The 15,329-nt window shown below is 39.4% G+C and overlaps 1 protein-coding gene across 5 annotated transcripts; it reads right to left on the reverse strand.

Annotated features, from left to right (window-relative positions):
* Positions 1-281: 281 nt before the first annotated feature.
* ube2d2 (ubiquitin-conjugating enzyme E2D 2 (UBC4/5 homolog, yeast)) lies at positions 282-15,061 on the reverse strand. 5 transcript variants are annotated; one of them, XM_037076215.1, is made up of 8 exons: positions 14,978-15,060; positions 14,789-14,828; positions 12,895-12,958; positions 6,471-6,502; positions 6,063-6,140; positions 5,781-5,886; positions 5,260-5,353; positions 282-1,610 (listed from the first exon to the last, which is right to left on the reverse strand). In XM_037076215.1, the coding sequence occupies exons 2-8, from the start codon at positions 14,810-14,812 to the stop codon at positions 1,565-1,567; spliced, it is 444 nt and encodes a 147-aa protein (XP_036932110.1). In that variant the 5' UTR covers positions 14,813-14,828; positions 14,978-15,060; the 3' UTR covers positions 282-1,564. The 5 variants fall into 5 exon arrangements, with proteins under 5 accessions (XP_036932110.1, XP_036932109.1, XP_036932111.1 ...); XM_037076214.1 differs by having other exon boundaries at positions 14,789-15,061; XM_037076216.1 differs by lacking the exons at positions 14,789-14,828; positions 14,978-15,060 and adding an exon at positions 14,509-14,655.
* Positions 15,062-15,329: the final 268 nt, after the last annotated feature.

The raw sequence follows: 15,329 nt of genomic DNA on the forward strand, positions 1-15,329 counted from the left end.
GTGGAGCTACATCACATGGAATCATTCATTCTTAACAATGTCAAAACTCTTTAGGCTTCAAGGTATTTTTACTCATTAGTCAGATATTACCCATCATGCACAGAAAAATGTAGAGGGACTTGATATCAAATAACAGTGATACCATTTGGTAAATGCAGCTATTATTCCTCCTGTGGCACTCATGCAAAACTAGGTCATGAATGTGACCTGGCTTCACAAGTCCCATTCCTACCTCTATTATGTCCACCAAAGGACCTGAGAATGAGTCAACACAGGAGTCATGGGTTTTTATTACACAGTTTAATCAACACACAAAGCTCAACGAGCCTCTCAGGTAATTCAATATACAGAGGTTTTGTGCAAGAAGAGTGAGTTCTCCTCGCACCCAGAGCCCAAGCCAGTCCCATAGCCATTTAAGATGTTAGCCTCTAATTTAACAATAGCAAAAAACAAAAAAGAAAACAAAAAAGAAAAGAAAAAAAATGCAACCTAAAGAGTTATGGGGAGGGGAGGGGGATAAAAACACAGGTTAAACTAAGAAAAATAAATTGCTTAAATACCTGGTCCAGAACCTCCACTTTGTGAATAAAGAAAAGTTGGTGATAGTGGTGGGGGTGACATGGGGTTACATTTGTGCGTGCATGTGTGTCTATGTGTGTGTACAAAGGGGGCAACTTGGGTTAGGTGGGGGTGGGATGAGGGCAGGGTCAGGAGCAGGTGGTGCGGGGATAAATTCAAGTCCTTTCATAGAATCCAACAGAAGACCAAAATAGGCCATGTGCATTTTTTTTTTCATTTTACATAGCCTGCAATGATTTCTTTTACATATTTATTGTATAAAACACAGAGTGCCCTTCGACTCGCGTGTGAAAACCGCTTTCTTGAATTGTCACCTCTACAGATGGGAATTATAAGGACAACAAAACAAGAAAGGAAGCAGAGTGTAAAAACCCCTCCATCTTATTTTCTCCCACCCCCCTACACAAAACAAAAAAAAATTAAATCAGGGAAATAAAGAAAAAAGGGTCCCCTCAAAGTTTTACTGATATTCAAAGGAATGCTTTTAGTGATTGACGTCTGGGGAAGGTGGGTGAAGATGCAGGCGTGTGCAGGAAAAGGGGAGGGGGGCGTTCAACCTGCATGGTGACAAAATGTAATGGAATACAGGGGTGAGAAGAGGGGGGCAGAGGTCATGAGGGTAGGGAGGAGGTGAAATAAGAGCAGGGAGAGATGGGTGTTACCATTGCAAGTTGACAATATGTACACTGGAGGGTGGGCAGGTGAGCTGAGAGGTGGGAGGGGAGGAGAGGGGAGGGCAGAGGAGGGGGGAGGAAAAGAGAGAAAGAGATAGAGAGAGGATGTAGGAGGTGGGGCAGAGGGAGTTTTTACAGGTACTCTGGTGAAGGGGAGGCGTGGCTCAAAGAAAGCACTCCAATGGAAACCAACAAGATCTTGTTTTAAACTTTTCATTTGTTTGAATGGTTTTTTGTTTGTTTTCTCTTTACGTCTGAAGCTCCCCTAACCTTATGTCGTAGAGGTGGTTGGCCATGATTCTACCCCAACACTACATTGCATACTTTTGTGTCCATTCCCGAGCTATTTTGTTGTACCTGTGAAGAAGCAGAGAGACAGAGAGGGTGGGTTATTAGTTGTTCAGAACTGTAAAGACCAACATGCTATTATTTTGCGACATCCTTCACAAAAAGTCTGTAGGAAGCTGCAGCACTTTCATATCCATTCATTTACATGTGCACATCAGAAGTTTTTTTTTGCCATACTTGCAGACGTAGACACCAGCTGGCTGGCTCTCTACAGGGGTACATACCACTCTACCATCTAGCACTGAAATTCAGCAGGGTGGGTTTTACTTCCTTTTCCCACTGCAGCAAACTGCTAGGAGTCAATGCTGCTGGCATTTCAGCAACAGCAGAAACTGTGCTGTTGAAGAACAGATACAGTGCAACCAAAACGTCACTCATCCTCTATGTACTCATTTTGTTTATTCACATATTAGTGTGGCACGTTGTGCCAGGAGACACCAAAAAAATGGAACAATACAACGAAAGCTAGTTTGAATTTCCTTATTTCTTTTTTATCGTGTTGTGAGCTGAGAGGTATACATGCAGTGGAAAATAATCATTCACTGAGTGTGATTGATAAACAGTAGCATAATGAACACTATCAAAATAGTTACGTAAACCGTGTTTTAATAATCAGTGTGCAGCAAGATGGAGTTTCGTTCCATCGGTTGGGCTTTTCATATTGCACTTAGCCCCGGGCTAAGAGCATCCTTAAAGCTTTCTTAGCCTGGGGCTTACTTTCTTAGCCTGGGGCTAAGAAAGCTTTCACACTGGCACACTCCAAAGTGGGCTAACCCTGACTTTAGCCTAGGGCTCGCTGGCCTTGCTCCCATGCGAAGTTTGTCCTGAGCTTTTGGGGTGATCCCCATGAAACTGACAAATCACAAAAAGGCGCTAGTGAAACAACGATTAAGTAAAAAAGTTGACTACTAGCCACATATTAGATGCATGTTCCAATTTCGTGGGCCAATATACAGTTTTGGAGGAGACACGGTTGAATCCAGAGTGAAGCAATTGCATGAGAACAGCAGAATCCATGCTGCTAGTAGCAGATGGATATGGATATGGACTATGGATAGTAACAGAACAACGGTCAGTGGACATAGTGAAATAAACTGTCCACTGTTATTTGGGGGGGAGACTTCCATGTTGGAGTGTTACCAGAGTATGTAATTACTGTCCCTTTTATTGTTGCTGCAGCAACAAATACAGATAGGTTGCTGATGTCTGGACACACAAATCTGATCACTAACAAATAACAGTGGGGACAGCCTGTCTTAAAATCTGATGAGAAACAAATCTAATGCGTTCTTCTCATTACACTACACAGCTTTCTGTCTTGTGGTCGATGTGGTTTGTACAAGATCAGACACATGAGATGTGACACGGGAATGACCCGGTCCGAGCAGCTCAAGCTGTTCATGCACTGACTTGCTGCAAAAAAACAAGGAAGAAAGAAAAAGACAAGAATATGGGTGAGCGGATACGTGGGCAGCAAGGATTATTTTTGTGACACTGCCTGCTCGTATTGTGCTTGAGCAGGGGGACATAGTTACAAATACTGGAAAACTTGTTTCCATGTACTCTAGAAATGATAGGCTGTTGTTGTGACCGTTCAATACACATAGATGGAGAAGGAGGGTTGCTCTCATTGGCTGTCGCTCGTTTCGAGCTGCCGATCCTGTTTACGACTCAGCCAGATTTTTTCGGCTGCTAGATATCCAGCAGGCATTGGTGGCGTGTCCTTGAGCTCCATGATCGCGGCTTTGAACAGTTCACAGATGGTGATTGTTACAGGACCGGGCGCCGATTGCCTCCGAATTTAGGGCTGAACAATAAGATCAAAAAATAATTTTGCAATTATTGCTACTGATTCACAGTACTTGGGAATGAACATTTTTGCACTAAAATGTTCACCATTTTTTTTACTCTAATCACAATGTCTTGACATTCGTTCGTCCTTCCTGTCCATGGCAGACGCAGAGATCCTGATTCATGCCTTTGTTTCGTTTAGGCTGGATTATTGCAATGCCTTATTTTCAAGTCTTCCGCGTGAGAGCACTAAAAGTCTTCAGATGTTTCAGAATGCTAACATGTACAAGATAATTTGATCATATTATTCCAATCCTAGCGTCTCTGCACTGGCTCCCAATACATAAAAGATCAGACTTTAATGATGACATACAAAACTATACACAGCCTTTCACAGCCCCTTCATACATGTCAGATCTCATTACACCGTATATTCCAACTCAGGCATTACCCTCTCAAAATTCAGGGCTCCTTACGGTTCCCAGGATTAAGAAGAAGTCAGCTGGCTGCAGGGCTTTTTCCTGTTGGGCTCCCTTCCTCTGGAATAACCTCCCAGCTGAAATCATACAATCTGGCTCTGCTGACGCCTAAACCTAAACTCAAAACTCACTTCTTCGAGTTAGCCTTTAATCAGCCCTTGATATCAACTGAAAGCTTCTTCAGTGGGTCGGTGTCAGTCTCAATGAGTTCCTATAGTATTAGATTTTACATTGTACTGCTGATGAGAGTCAGTCTGTTTATTCTGATCAACATCACATTCCTGTAACATTTGTTTTGCAAGCTGTGTCACCCTCTACACTCTCTATAGCTTCCTCCTCCTCCTCTTCCTCTTCTTTCTCCTCCTCCTCTCTTTCATTCAGGCTCCCTTCTGATGGACCACAGGCCCTTGAGACCATCTACCTTTTCCGGGTTCCTGCTGCCTTGAAATACTGATGGATCTGGATTGTCACACCATGGGCTCTGCTGGATCATTACTCTTCTCTGCTTCACTATCTCCTCATATCTGTATTTCTGTAAATCTTGATGCATCTCTCTGTCTATTACTAATCATCTTGTGTGGCCTGCCCTCTTCCAGGTCACCATGGTGGACAGGAGGTCGTGTGGCTCTGACAGTACTTGGTGATGCCTCATCCTGCTCAGTCGTCTCTTGGGTACACACACTTTTCATATAAATTGTATCAGACATTCTGTCAATGCAACTTGTAAACTGATTTGTTGCTCTTTTCTGTACACGCGAAATCTATGGCATGTCTGCTGTCCTGGAAGAGGGATCCCTCCTCTGTGGCTCTTCCTGAGGTTTCTTCCATCATTTTTTTTTACCCTGTTAAAAGGGTCTTTTTTTCCACCAACATGACAAGTTTTTCCTCACTCGAATCGAGGGTCTAAGGACAGATGATGCTGTTCACTGTATAGATTGTAAAGCCCACTGAGGCAATGTGATTGTGATTTTGGGCTATACAAGTAAAATACATTTGATTTGATTTGTATGTTTTCTTACATCTAGAGAACAAGACCTGCAGGCCAGAGCATCTCTGCAGAACTTCATATAAGTACTTTAATGTTGCACATTTTACCTTCATCAACATTTTGTATCTTTTTGTAATTAGTATATCTAACTTTGCCATTTTTCTAAATAATTGTGCAGCCCTATCAATATTCTCCAGAAACAGCCTGTGACTGGAAAATCAGTGCTTAAATCCTTTAGTCTGAGCTTAGATTTAATTGCCTGCACTCTGAACAAAGCCTTCACCAGTTTGGGTTGTAGATCATCTAAAAAAATAAAGGCTGGTGGCTCCAAGGATGAGGCATGAAGCACAGAAACAAATCAGAAGACACCCTGAGAACAAAAATGAAACTAATAACTCACTTTTCCCTGTCCGTCTTGTAGATGCGGGCGATCTCGGGTACTAAGGGGTCATCCGGGTTTGGGTCGCACAGCAGAGAGCAGATGGACAGGAGGACTGGAATGGACCAGGGCAAAGTTTTGACCAATCAGTATTCACAAAAAAAACAAACATATTTTTTCATTTCCCTCTGATGGCACTTTGAGTATTGGTCACGGCCACAGGATGATCATGTAATTGGGATTTTAAATAGCAACTGTTATGCGTGAGGGACAGATTCATAAGCATGTCCGGAAACAACCCAGCACTGGATAAAAAAGAGTGAAAGCTGACATTTACAGAGACAGTTACAAAAAGGACTCCTGCATGACAAACATAAAACTATGTGTTATATGTGGGAAGGATTTAAATATAAAAAGGAAACCAACATGTTTCCACTGTTCCTTATTCTTTAACATCCTGTTTATAGAGGCAACAGCATCTGCCATTTATCTGCAACCATATGTGCAGTTAAACGTCTGGAGACCAGTCAGAAACTGCCTACCTTTGGAGATGGTGAGAGCTGGAGACCACTGTGATCGCAGAATGTCAAGACAAATGCTGCCGTTGCTGTTGATATTTGGGTGGTAGATTCTTGTGGTAAATGCAACCTGAAAACAGACAGAGACAAAAGACATTTGGGGGAAGGGGGAGAGAGGGGAACAGGTGAGAGGAACAACAGGAAACTGAATTGTATGAAGCTGTGGTATGTGCATTCTCTGTTGCGCAATGTAACTTTGTTTAAGTACACTGCTTCTTTGTGATTTGTGAATTATGTCTTTCTTACCTTTGGCGGTTTGAAGGGGTAGTCTGTGGGGAAGTGTATGGTCAAGAAGAAAACCCCGCTCTGGTAAGGACTGTCATTCTATTGCGGGGACAGAAACCCAGTCATCACTTTAGCATGTGCAAGGAAGACAAATGAACGCACACAAAATTGAATACAGAAATTAAATATGAGGGCTGCTGTCAACCTTCTCTCTGACTAAATTTATTTACAAAGCAGTAAGTTCAGAATACTATTACCATCAGGACCTGTATTGTTCAAGTGGTCTGAAGAGCATAATTTCAAGTCAAGAGACCAGGTTAAACATGTCAAGACCATTCTATCAATGTATGTGTGAATGATACTATTCCCAAATACATCTTTAAAAAAATACAGCCGTAAAACTCAGGATGTGGCCAAGTGAATACTTACAGGTCCCATTATTGTGGCTTGCCAGTGAAACACTGAAACAGAAAAACAGAGAAATTGGTAATGAGACTATAAGGACACAATGTGCGGCTAAGAAATGTTAGATTAAATAATGAGACATGAAGAGTGCATTTTTATTTGTACAGTTGAAGAACAGCCTTTACATAAAGTGCAACTCAGGGCTGATATTCTTGGAAATGTTACTGCTTGAGAGGGAATTGCTACCCTTATAAGAGGTGTCATTATAAAAAAACAACAACAAAATAAGTAAAAAATGTTATTTGGCAGCATTTAAATTTTCTAGTGCGAGCATCCTGTTGAGGTCTGAGGACAGACGTCACATAAAGAAGAAAGTAAAACACTGCATTTATGTGTCATAAGACACACTTCCTTTTTATTGCAGAGTGGTTTATTTGATGTTGGATGACAGGAAGCGTCACGCAAAGAGAAACATCACCGCTATTGATTTTTCCCACGGTGCTAGATTCACAATTGTGTTGAATGTGACACAATTGAAAAACATATCACAAATGAATTGAGAGTTAAGATGATGATTAAAAAAAAGACTGAGCTCTAAAATGTCCAATTTCAGACACTACTTCCTCTTTTCAGTGCCTGTGGGCTGCAATCATCTGATCACTGGAAACATGCCCTACAGAATACCTGTTTGTTTTGATGTGATGCAAAGGTATTTTCATGGCATACAATAAACGCTGTTGAAACATGCATGCACATTTTCTCAACTTGATTTCAAGGAAGGACGCTCATAGCGTTCATATGGTTAAACATTTGTTGGTAATGATTTGGGACACATAAAGGCTGTGTTCAAGATAGGTTCCAAGCAAGCGCTGCATCCCCTCAAGCTAGTGCCCTCAGGTAAAATCTACTGTTCTAATGTGCATGATCAAATGTGAACAGAAGAGTCCATTTTCACAGGGATAGAAATAACTAAATTACACATATATCCCTGAAATTAATATTAATAGGTTCTATCTATGTCAGACTCAGTTTACAAGAAGCAGCAGTGTTAACTTACTGTCAGTTCTGATGAATACAAATATCATACATGTTATGATTCCAGTAAATAATTTCCAGCGCACTACCTTTATTTAAATCATGTATTACAATAATCTACGGAGGAGTACAGAGGACTGATGGAGAGCTTTGTCACGATGAGCTTATGGCGGACTACAGGACTAATGTATGTCTGTTAGTAAGTTAAGTTCACTAAGAGAAACAAAAAAATGAAGTCAAATTCCTTGTGTTTGGCCAATACAGCTGATTCTCATAAAACAAAAAAAGTTGTAGCCCTGGTAGTAGATGATGCTTGTTGCTGCAGAGAAGCTACAAATTCTACAACAAGATGCTTCACATACTTCTTAAACCCAGCAGCATAAACTAATCAAACGTGAAATATTATCACATCTTCCCCTTCTGTTTCTAAGCGATGGTGTTAAATAATGGCCAGAAAAGCATTTTGCATAACATAATGATGTCACAGTAAAGTTAACCATTTGACTTTTAAATGTCATGTCATCCTTTCATATTGAAAATGTGTCCTAATTAGAGTATGAAGGCTTGACCTTCGACCAACAAACAGAAAATCAGTTCATCCATGAGCTGAAATAGATGTTTGTGCCAAAAATTTGAACAAATTCCCTCAAGGTGTTTCTGAACGCTCTGAATCGTATCGAAGGACAGTCGGACAACCTGAAAACAATGTTACTGCAGCCAGGGCTGTAGCCAGGTCAGAAACATAAAAACATCCCTGATGAATATGCAAAGATTTGTTTATAAACATTCTACTTTTCAGGTTTTCAAACTGTACAATGCACAGGTAACTGCAAGAATTATTTTGTTGGGCTCAAAATGAGATACCCAGATGATCCATGAATATGTATAAGATCCTACCTGCATATGCCATAAACCTCAACTATGAGACAATGGTGTAGTGTTTGTCCCCTGTTGAACCCAGGTGTTTCAGTAGTGATACGCATCAGCTTACCCCTGTACAGGCAGCTGCAGCGTTACTGTTCCTCATTTAGTTTATGTTAACCTTTTAGAAACTACCACTATAGCATGTCATATAATTTGTCCATAAAGCTTACAAATTAACCTGTGTGTACATTTGACATTAGTTTTTTCTTCCCCATTGGAATCAGTGTCACAATAAAGGTATCATTTATGTGGGGTTAAGAAGTTTTACGAGCATATTAGCAAAACCGACAAAGATCAAACTTTGAATGGCTTGAAAATGACTTAACTAAACAGAATATGGCAGAACAACAGCAATTTGTGATGATTAAGGGCACTATTTTGATTCCGGCAACGTGTAATCACCATCAGGCAAGTGGGAACACATCTGTGTTACTGTCACTACTGTTATTCTAATAGCAGCAAGATACTGTACCTTTGTTCTTGAGTATGATGAACGGTAAAAAAAAAAATAAACATCTGAGAACAGTCACACACCTTTCAATATAAACAAACCTGTGGATGCTTGTTGTGGCTCAACAGCAGAACAGCTGTTGTAAAACATATCTATTAATTGAAAACAACAAATCTATTTGATTGAATGATTAAAAGAGAAATTCTAAGAACCAGTTACAAAACTCTCCTTGTCTGTTTTTTAGAGTATTATTAAAATTCATAAGAATTTCAGGCTTTAAGTCCTACAGTGTGGAAGGGATGATACACAACTAATAACTGACATTGTGTTGTCCTTATATACAGTGAAGGAGACAGGAGGTAATGTGAAGTTGGACGATATTAAAACAACAACATTATAACAAGATTTACAAATGTGCTATTTATCATCAGGCTATTACAATGACTTTCATTTGACTGTACAGGTAACGTAATCTACACTTCCAAACTGTTGTGTGTTTATAACTCTATGGAAAATTATGGCCCAAATCGGTTGTTGCTTGATCATTTTGAAACAATAACACAAACTTACATAACACACACTTTGCATGACCTACATTACATCGGAACATATGTATATTGATCTTGCTTAGCTTGTGCAATACGAGTGTAGTAAATAACCTTTATCAAATGACACAAATGGTGTAAACAAGTTCCTGCTGCACGTGGATGTTGTGTTTACAGCAAGATAGCTGATGAAAATAAGTGCCATCCTGATACGCATCCTGCAGATACATGAGAATCATCTGTCTAACACTAATTTGGCTCCTAAATCAACCTATTAGTGTGCACTATTTACACCAAGCATTAATCCATTACCTTCATGGCAGGTCTTTTCTTGAATATCAGGCGGACTTATACGTCAATGCAATTTCCTCTTTATAACGCACAACTCCTAATAGGGTTGGGTGATGTCTACAATGAAACATCGTGATGGACGATGACATTGCTGTTTATGAATCTGAGGCAGTGTGTCCACTCAGTGTTGTTGTAAGGCAGCAGTTGCATATTAGTTCACCGCTGAAGCCGCCGCTGTTTCCCACTGTTGCTCTGACATGAACCCCTACCTGTCTCACCCTGCTGAGGAAACTATCTCCTGTTTACCCCCGACATGCATCCCTCCGCACCACATGTCCGTTACTTAGCTTTGTTCAGCCCCTTACTGTTTGCATAAAACAATGTCAGTCGACTAGCCAAGGGAGCTAAGCTAGGAAAATTGTGCAGAAAAACTGCACAACTAAGAGAAACAGCTGCCTGCGGGAGCCAAACACTGCTGCCACAAATTTAACCAAGTGTCTTGGGTTCGCCCAACTGAGCTAGTTTAATAAGAAAATAATAAACGGGACATGGAGACATAATGTTTGAGAACTGAGCAGCAACATACTTATTTAATTTCCTCTACCCACATATCACAAACAACAACAACAACTCTTGCCCTACAGCAACTCTAAGGGGACACGCCACCTCATTGTGCTCTCTGGTGGAGAGCCGTTGAAATCCCTATTATCATCCATCAGCCCAACTCTAACTCTTACACTTACAATGAGAAAAACAAACAAACAAACAAACAAACAAAACACACCACCAGTCAGACCATCAAAAGTGTTTGACATTTTGGTAATTTAGTAAATATACCAGTTGACCTGAGGTTTTTTTTTTTTGATAATTTGACACAAGGTTTTGACTGTCTAAGTGACCTGTCCAAATTAATTTGTTCACAACAGTTTCTACCATTTAAGATATGCTAAAAAATCTCAGTTCACATTATAATGGCAACTTACTTTGAACTTAACTATCTATTTTGATATTAGTGACCAACAAGGACACTGAAGCAGAGGCAGGTGGCTGGGATGCTGAAGGGTGAGATTTGAATTGCTGGTGACATGAGATAATCTCAGATTAATAACATTTTTTTTCGTATGTGAACTAGGGCTGTCTCAGTATCAGATTCTCATCACACAATTATCGTGGCCCAAAAAATTCACATTGTCACTACTACCATGACATCTACCCATCTGTCATCTCCTCCGGCATGATTTTGTTTAGCAGTCCTAGCAACACAACTGCCTAACTGCTTGCTGCATCCTCTTCTTTTTCTGTATTATGGCAACCAGCGTTAAGGTATATTCCTGCCTTTTACTGTGACAATGTGCGAATTGAAAGCAACAGATAATTCAAGAGGTGCTGGTGTTCATAGGATACCATCAAATGTAAATTATTAACACAATATCAATATTGTATTTTAAAATATAACCATTATCCTCAATATCTATCTAAAGTAACATGCTTAGTTCAAACTATACTGTCTAACTATGTTTTTTATGATAATGCCTTCAGGATAATCCAAAAACAAATTACGACAAATCTTGAAACTAACCTGTCAATATCAAACTGAACCCCATTTTGATTGGTATTAAATTTAAATTAGGATGCCTTGAGTACATTTTTTAAAACAATTTATTTTATTGTATTTTACTTAAGATATTTCTTATAGAGCTGCAACAAATGATTTTTTTATTAATAAATTCCATGATTTATCTGAAACTCATTTGGTCATTAAGATGGCAAAAACATTGTGAAAAATGCTCCTCACAATTTCACAGAGCCCATACTGATGCCTTCATTAGGGATGTTCCTTATGACTCAATTATTTGACACTGAAAAGGTATGTTTCAAAATAGATGCATCAAACACTCTAAAAAGTAAAAAAACGCTCAGAAAATAGGCAAAACTGTAAGATTAAACATTGTCCAAAAATATTACATACACTACATCTCAGAATCAACCAGCATTATTAATTTTAGTAATGGGTGCTCTTTTTTTTGTTTGTTTTGTTGATTTTTTTTTTTTTTTTTTTTGGAAGGCATATTTGAAGAGGAGGACATGACATTTCAGTTCAAAATTATGATTGTTATCCTTTCATTAATACATTAATGAAAGGAAGCTAAAAATGTGTTTAAATGACTAGTATTTTTGGTGCAGAATAGGGAGTGTGCCAACATTTAATCATCTAATTGCACACATTCCTAATCTGAAAGTTGCTTTATTTTTCAACCAATGGTTCAAAACTCTAAGACTCTTTATTCAATCTCACAAATGACAAGAAAAGCAGCAAATCCTCACACAGAATAAGTTGAAATTGATGATTATCAAATTAGTTGGAAATTAATTTTCTTTGGGCCAACCTGGACTGATCTTTGTAGTTCTAACTGTACAATAGATATTGCCTTCCATGGAAACACCTACAGTATGTATGAAATACAATACAATCTATGTACTTAGATTCTTAGGAAAACAAGAGCTCTTGAATCCCTTCAGACTTTTATGCGACATAGAATCTGAAATAGAAAATAAATAACAAATGATATTCTCTGCTTACTCCCAAATTTTAAAACAATAACATACTAGCAAGACAAGAATTCCCCTTAAACTTGCATTGAAAGCAAAAGTGAAATTGACGTGGAGCAATAGACAGGAATATTATAGTTTTAAAATGAAAGAGGGAGTCCAGGCATTTCCTGGATCCACTCGCTCAAAAAACAGAAGTCCTTCCTTCATGTAGTAAAATGCATTGAGCTCCATGGATCAAACACCAGCACCTTAAATGGTGCTTGTGATTTCCTTTCCAGGTTAAAAGACTTAGGCTTGAAAACACTGAATATATGGCAGATGCAGTTGGCTGTAACAGAAATGTTGAGGACAGTTTTCCTCATCCAAACTAAACACAATAATCAGAACATATAACCTGAGAGAGCATGTCTGGAGGCAAGTCATAGCTAGCTTACAGGTGAAAGGCTAAATAAACTGTGTGTGATAAATAAGAATGAGTATTTTGACCAATAGATAGTAATTTCTGCTGGTTAAGTTCTTAAACAATGTGGACAAAATAAGGGAAGGGTAAACAAGGATTTTTTTCCTCTTTCTTTTGGAGTACTGTTCAGTTTTGGGTCCCTGTCACACACAGCTACCAGGACAGTGTTGCTTTAGATGAGGAACCTACTGTCATCTCCTACTGGTCCTGCAGAACACTGGGCTGGTGGGTCCCGTGCCAAGTCATTCAACTCCTGAAACAAATAAACAACAAATCAGTTGATAAGCTCATGTAGCATGGTGCAGTTGTACCAATTATCTACATACAATAACTTATGCTAAAAATGGAAATGAGAACACCAAACATCATAACAAGCATACATCTGGAAAAAGATCATTAATGCTCTAATAGTTATAGAGACTAATAATCTAATGGTCTTTAAAAAAAAACAACAAAACAACAATTAATTTTACCCATTACAAGACCAATGTAAGAGCTCTTCATAGAAGAATAACTCACAGATCCCATGGCGGGTGGCACTGCAATTGTTACACAGCTTCACTGCATATGTAATAATTCAAAAAGCAAATCCTACTGACACAACAACACTACAGTCAGTGACACCCTGAGCTTTGATTACTAGAGTGGCCGCGATTACGTAATGGCATTTCTCCAGGTACAACAGGTAGTGCATGTGACAGCCAAACTGAGATCACGTCAACACAACGGGAACGGTTTTACTGTAACCAAGACAGGATGGTAATCTGGATGTGAGCTAGCTGTGTGTACCAGCTACCATCGCAGCGTTACGATGCAAACGTTAGCTTAGCGTAAATACTAGGTGCCTCGGCTCGACTACAGCACAGGATGTCAAGTGACATAAACATTATGCTGACTGTTCAGCCCAATTTTGACGTGATAAAACATTACTCGAGGGATTATTACCAACGGCACAAAGCACAAAATTCAGCTAAATCCATCCAACAAACGGCATAATAACGATGAGCTGCTCGCCTGCTGACAGCAACATGGCATCAAAGGCGAAACAACGCGTGGGGCCTGTTTTTACCACAGCGACTCACTGCTAACAGTAGCGCTAGCATTTCCCTATTTATTGCTCGTTAGTCGAGTACAAACATGCACATTATCAAGTACAAATAATAAAGCGTCTATAATGTCATGACTACTTAAAATACCTACAGGCTGTGCATTATAAAGACAATACAGCCTTGTAAAAAATTTACGCTATGCATATACGCTATCTTAGGTCACATCCATCCTCAAGTTAGGTCTGAGCTTAACAATTGAATTTAATCCATATAAATTCGGAAATTCATATAGTTAACTACACAGAATAGTGAGAAATGGCATGTCGTTTGATCAAATAAGCGCGAGTGTCCTCTTAAAATAAGCTAACGTTGCCGCTAGCTCGACAACTTATCTGTCAAATCAAGCTTAGCTGGGGTAACTGCAATAAATAATGTTAGCTACCTTCACTGTCGGACATAGGACCTACCGGGGAGATATGTGAACGCAGGAGACGCTTGGAAAAACAAACTACAGTTTCTTAACTGTAAAGATATGGCGGTACTGTTGTAAGCTAGCTTGCTCAGAAGAACCCTTTAATGTTAACGGTCTCCGAGTTAGCCAACCACCGGGACAGATAATGTTAGCCTGAATTAGCTAACACACTGCTAATATCATTAACTAGTAACCGGCATAGCTATCATTGCTTTATACCCAGAATTACAAATAGAAACTATAATACATTACAAATGTCGATGATGGGCACATTTGACATACCGTAACCACGAACATCTAACCCTAAATGCTACTTGTAAGTCTAACGGTTCAGTTGGCCCATCTGAAGCAGCACTGCTGAGCTCAGGCGGCGCATTGCTGCTCTCACTGTCGTCACTCGCTATTCAGTGACCGTTAGCTGCTGGTTAAACACAAGCCAGATATATTTAGTCAATAAACGTTCCCAGATTAATAGACTCCACAAGAAACGTTAGATGGGCAAAATTTTAGCCAAATCCCCAGCGAAACTGCGAAATCCTGGCCTCGCCGTTCACTTCCTTACCTTGTGAATTCTTTTCAGAGCCATTGTTGTGCTAGCGGTTCTGTCAGGGAAAACGTGCAATTAAAATGGCGATTGATGTCACTGTCCGTTAGAAATACTAGGATTTAGTTAACATAGAACACCGTTACTGTACACTCAATTTACTGATCGCTACCAGGATAAACCACCAATAAAATTTCGAGGCGTTACTGAAATATAGAAGGGGTAGAACCGCGGTCCTTCCTCCTACTGCGGCGGCTACCAAATCACTGCGGCCTGTGTTCAGCCAGCAGCAACAACGACAACACTTCCGATTCCAACTCTTCACAACAAAAACCTGATCGCTGTTAATCCAACGAAATCATCAATTTTACCTTAAACGTCAAAGAAACGACTCGGTTGAGTTGCACTTTATCCTATCTCTATAAATCAAACAGCACATTTAAAAATAAAATGAAATAATAATAATAATAATAATAATAATAATAATAATAATAATAATATAGACACAAAAGCTCACACTGTACAATTCATCTGTCCTCTTCTTTGTGCAACCAAGACA

This window comes from Acanthopagrus latus, chromosome 18, assembly GCF_904848185.1.
Source record: "Acanthopagrus latus isolate v.2019 chromosome 18, fAcaLat1.1, whole genome shotgun sequence".
In the NCBI taxonomy this organism is placed as follows: domain Eukaryota; kingdom Metazoa; phylum Chordata; class Actinopteri; order Spariformes; family Sparidae; genus Acanthopagrus; species Acanthopagrus latus.